Source organism: Drosophila innubila (assembly GCF_004354385.1).
Source record: "Drosophila innubila isolate TH190305 chromosome 3L unlocalized genomic scaffold, UK_Dinn_1.0 0_D_3L, whole genome shotgun sequence".
NCBI classification, from domain to species: Eukaryota; Metazoa; Arthropoda; class Insecta; order Diptera; family Drosophilidae; genus Drosophila; species Drosophila innubila.
The window spans coordinates 15,681,333-15,686,877 of record NW_022995376.1 but is presented as its reverse complement, the minus strand read 5'-3'; the positions used below and the strand labels follow the sequence as shown (position 1 = coordinate 15,686,877).

The window sequence follows — 5,545 nt, the reverse complement described above, 5'->3', positions numbered from 1 at the left end:
ATGTGGTTACTGTGTGTGTGTGTGTGTGTGTGTGTGTGTGTGTGAATGTCCAAATCTTTGCAAAGTATGAGTTGGATTGAATTTTGAACAAGTAATGGATTAACAACATAAATAAAAATCAGGTATTGAGATAGGTAGTACATATTTAGTCAGGATACTTTGGAATATTTGGAATACTGTTTAAAAACATTTGATGTTCTTAACAATTCATGTTTCTTTTGCGGCTTATAAAACTGCTAACAATTAAAAGGGCTCAACTTAGTGTGACCATATTTAATTAATTAGAAACTCGTTACATTTTAAAATGCATTTATGCGCCTATTGCATATTTTTATTTGAAAATTAATTATAAAAATATATATAAAACTGCTTATAATGTAAAAGCGGTCGATTGGTCAATTGGTTGGTCACAGGATCATCGGTCCTCATCAGAATATATTTCAGTTCTCGTGAACAATAACAACATCCTGCAATTGCACATTGGACAAGCGGATAAACTTCTGCTCGTTGTCAATGCGACGGTCGAGGGGGAATCCCAGCGGACGTTTGTCTTCGATGGAAGCCTGACTTATCATAAGGCCACCAGTGCGGTCTAGGACCATTCGATGCTCCTGCCGCTCTATGGGCGAAACAATTACCAGGAGTTGCATGGGCAGCCCTTCAGGACGACCGCGTGGCAACAGAAGGCGCTGCGGGAAGCGTCCGTTTTGAGCAACCAACTCGTCGCTTATCAATTGCTCCTGCTGGCCGCGCATTGTGGTCATCACACGGCGATAGATTTCGCTGTAGGGTGTGACATTCCGTGTGGTCCAGCCAATGCACGTGGATCGATGCTGAATGCGATTGATACCCGACTGCAGTTGGGTATTAATTGCATCCAGAAGCACAAAGTCATTGCGACGCTGCTCCAAGCTCAGATCCCGACCCTCAGCATCCTGACGCGGTCCCAGCAGCATGCGAATGATGACATCCTCTTCACGCTCCGAGTGAATATCCAGGTCAATGGTAAAGGGAAGATTATTGAGGCGACGCTGACTCACAACCAGCTGCATTTTCTGGGGCTGCTCCAGCAGACTGCTGACATCCATGTCGACTTCCTCGATGAAGGTGCTCAGTTTGCTGACGCGCATATCATTAATGGTGACACCCTGCATGTGCAGCTGTTCCCGCCTGTAAGCACCCAGCTGTTGCTCCCGCTGCTTATCCACCACGTCCAAAATGCGACGCAGTGTGTATTGCAGCACGCGATTGTTCAGGCTGACACCAAGTCCCAAAGAATCCATCTGCATAACGTTGGTGTCCTGCAGTTGCGCACGCAGAATGCGCATGATTCCAGTGTCACCCAGGCGACCGGTTAGAATCTCTCCAATCATACGCTCCAAACGAAGAGATTCATCCAGAGGATTCAGGGCGGAATCTGTCACAAGGCTGTTCCTCTCACGGATCAAATTATCAATTACCTGCCTTAAAGTAACTTCGATAGCATTGATCTGATCGAGCAGAGCACGATTGCGACGTGAGTCCAACAGCATCTCGTTCAGACGCAGAGCATAGCGTTGAGCCTGATTTTGGTTGGCCAGGATTAGGCGAGAGTTGTCCATCAGCTGCATCTCCTCATTGCCCAGGCGCAGGGAGATGCGTTCCTGGTTCAAGCGGGCCAACAGTTGACGAAGAGTGTGTGCCAGAACTTCACTACGCCGCGTGACTTGCTCGTAATCGATCGATTGTTGCAAGTTATCAATCCATCCTTGATCATTATCCTGTCGCTGCTGCCATTGGTCAACACGCCGTTCTTCACCCAGACGCTCCTCCCTTATCATTGATATGAAACGCTCCAGTTCTGTTTGCTCCTCACGCTGTCGATTGCGACGCAGCATTTCTTCGGTCGGTTCTCGGCTGATCAGCTGCATAGTGTCCTCCTTCATCATGCGTCGTGGAGTCCTATTCGCTGCTGTCTGATCCAGCCGGCGTCTATTGATTTGCACAAGACGCTCGTTGTCCCGGCGAATGGTTGGCAGATTGTCGATTAAGTCTTCCACATTATCATTCATGTTCCACATGTTTTGACGTCCTTCTCTTAGACGTGTCTCCAGCTGCTTCTCTTGGCTTCCGCTGCTGTTCAAGTTCTGGCGACGACGTCCCACATGCAACAGGCGATCGTCCTTAATATCCACGGTGGGTAAAAGATCATCGCCATCAGTGATACGACTTGTCATCCGTCCAATGTTCTCCAGAGAGGGACGACGACCAGAGTTTTGTGCTCTAGATTGACTCTGCTCGTTGTTGATTTCTTTGCGACGCAGTGCACCCGCGAAACGATCTCGCTGATTGCGATCCATGTTATCCTCAACGTTCTCTTGTTGCCGACGGCGCTGTTCCATCTCCAACTCCATGTCGTTGATATTTCCCATTCTCTGCAGATTCCTCAAGCGATTTTCCGTTGTGTCCTCATTCAGAGCCAAATTACTGACCAGATTCTGCACAAAGATGCGCATGTCAATGTCCTCAGTTAGCAGAGAAATGCCCTGATTCTCAGTTGGCATCGGCAACACAATACGCTCCGTATTCTCACGAATCTGTTGTGCTTTCAATGCCAATCGGCTGGGTATTATTGTATCCATCAGGGGATTGACTCCTCGCGAGCTCTTGACTCGCCCCACCAAAGACATGACAGAGGGAAGTGCCCTGTGCTCCAGTTGCACTCGCTGGATACGTTGCATCATCTCCTGATCGAGGTACAGGTCCGGCAATATCTCCTGCATGCCAGGCATGATCAACTCTTGAGTGTCCGGGTGATTTCGAATAGCTAGACTTAGTCCATGGACAAAGAGAACTGGATTTATGTTGCGTCTCAGATAGATGGCATTGCGTTGCAGTGTCTCAAAGTCCTTGGAGGAAGCCAGGATGCGAATGATGCCCCGAAGTTGCAGGACATGATCCTCGTTGCGTATATTGTAGACCTGATGTTGATTCAGCAGACGACGCTGCCGATCCAAATCGATGATAAGCTCTATCTCTCCATCAATGCCAAATCGGTAACGATTTTCATCCGTAATTAGACCCTGGTCTAGCTGTATGAGATCCTCTTGCTGCAATGGCTCCTGCACACGATGCACAATGTCGAGTAGAAACTTTTGCCTAACCAAATCTTGCCAGGACATGCGCTCAACGCGCTTACCAGCTAAAAGAAAATTAATTGGTTGGGAATTAAGTGTGTTTCTTCAAATAAAAAACTTACCAGTGTTTATGTCACGCTGAGATTCACGTTGTTGAATGCGTCCAGCACTAACCATGCCCACAAAGGCAACCAGCACAAAAAACTTGCTCATCTTGTTAGTAGCTCCTTCCTTTCAAAACCAGAAGGCGACTGCAGATTCAGCTGTTCCAAATGTCCCATTTATACTCCACTCAGTACTGATAGTGAAATGTTTATCAGTTTGTATATTATGCAATTTCTTATAGACGGCTGAGCAGAAGCTGGGTTCAATGGGTCAATAGATTGCTGGATGTACAAATAATCCATTTGTTTGGCTGATCTTATTTTTGATTTTTTTTTTTTTTTGGACTGCTGTAGATAACGGGTCATACTCGTACAAAAAAAACTGAAGCTGCTTAATAATTAATAAGTCCATTGGTCTGCACCTTTGTGGCTTTTGTTTGTTGCCCTTGTTGATGCATTTAATATAGCCCAAATTTGCTGCCATGCAGACTGCAATTAATCTGTAAAATTTTACAGATTTCAGACAATCGTTGCGTTTAGTATTGATTGATATGTGTGCATCTGACAAAATGTACATTCATTGCACTTCTCGAATTTTCGGCAAATAAACAAATTCTTTGCAGTTTTAATTAGCACATTAAAAAAATAATTGATTTGCATATTCTCTTATTGTTCCTAGACTTTTGTTCCGTTTAAATTGAAACTGTAAAGTTTAACAGCATGAACTATTTATGTATATCGATATATCGACTAGCATTTTAACAGAACACAGATCAAATTATGATCATGTTAGCGCGTCTGTTAAGCTTAGCTCTCTTATGTGAATATTTCGCTTATCACCGATGAATAGTGGGAAAAGCCAATGCTTTTTACTCGCCATTTTCAGCCCTATTTTTGTTTGTTTGATTGGGTGAATTGTGAACAGATCTGTGTGTGTGTGTCTATGTGTGTGTGACTGAGTATGCTTGCAATTTTTCTATTCACATTTAAATTGACAATTCGTTTGGCCGTGGCTTTTGTATGCTAGCAGCCGTTCTTTGGATGCGCTGCGTTGCGACAATTTGCAACGTGCCTGGCATGCAACGGAAGTCAACGCGCTACGTGGGTGCCACATGCCTAAAGTTGAAAACTGTTGCCATTGTTGCTGTTCTTGTTCCATCAACTGCCGCCTGCCTGACTTTTCTAATATAATTGCAATTGTTTGCCAGCGTGCCAAATGGTCAGCAACTTTGATTTGCCATTGCTGTTGCATTCTATTTCTTTTACATTTTTCTTTTTGTGCACTTTTTGCCAGGCGCAAGCTGAGAGCTCAGCATTTTTATGCATGCCAAGCGCATTTGTGCGACATTAATTGCTTCTTTATGTCCAGCTGCATGTTCAGCAATTGTGCAGCAACAATTTCGCATTAATTGCTCCTTTGTGCCAACTGTTGTGTGGGCGGTGGGGCTGCCACTTTTAGCGCTGTCCTACTGAAAAAAATGACGCTTAAAAAACTGTCTGGCATTGTTTGCAAATGCATTTGCTGCGCTCTGAATGCGAAAGCTGGCGCTGCGCTGCTGCTGCGCTGCCGCTGCTCAGTTCTCAGTTTAATTGCTGCATGGACTCATTTGAGGACAGACCAATGCTTTATGTATCGTAATGCTGTGCATGGGCAATTTCATTAACACTGTATGCCATCTCTTTGTCTCATACATTATTTTAACCTTTTATTATAAATGGTGCATAAAAATGCGCAGAAGAAAACCAGAGTGTCATCGTTTATGTTGCAGTTTTTTAAAGGGAATTGTGAAAGGATTTTTAATAAATAATCCATTTTCATTTAAAGACTTTATTGCTTTGGATTTTTTCTAAGTCTGTTAAAAATAGGGAATAACACCGGAACCGTTAACCGATACTGACCGTTTCATTTTTATTACCGAAACTGAAACCGAAATCGAATGAAAATTTTCTGTCAAGAAAAGAATACCGAAAATTTTGTACCGGTACGATTGTGGTAAAGTTGCTAGGTCAAAGACTTGTCCAACTTTAAACTGTCATAACTTGATCAAAACTGAATAGATTTTCAATCGGAATGTCATTTTGATCATGATTTAATTCATTAATTCATTCTGTATTCAATTTTTGTTCATTTAGAGACTTTAATTATTTTCGACCAAGATTCGATTTTGATGGTAAGGGTCCCCCCTTTGAAATTTTGAAAATTCAAAATTTGAAATCTCAAGTTTTTACTTTTAACGAACTCCTTATATCGTTATTAGTATGAAACAACACTTTAAATTTGATTCTGAGACCTTTCATTTTTTTGTAAAAAATCATGTGAAATTG

The 5,545-nt window shown here is 43.2% G+C and overlaps 1 protein-coding gene across 1 annotated transcript; it reads right to left on the bottom strand.

The window, feature by feature from the left end:
- Positions 1-292: 292 nt before the first annotated feature.
- LOC117787360 (fat-body protein 1) lies at positions 293-3,329 on the bottom strand. Its single transcript, XM_034625865.1, has 2 exons — positions 3,239-3,329; positions 293-3,181 (listed from the first exon to the last, which is right to left on the bottom strand). Exons 1-2 carry the CDS (start codon positions 3,327-3,329, stop codon positions 441-443), a joined length of 2,832 nt encoding a protein of 943 aa, XP_034481756.1. The 3' UTR covers positions 293-440.
- Positions 3,330-5,545: the final 2,216 nt, after the last annotated feature.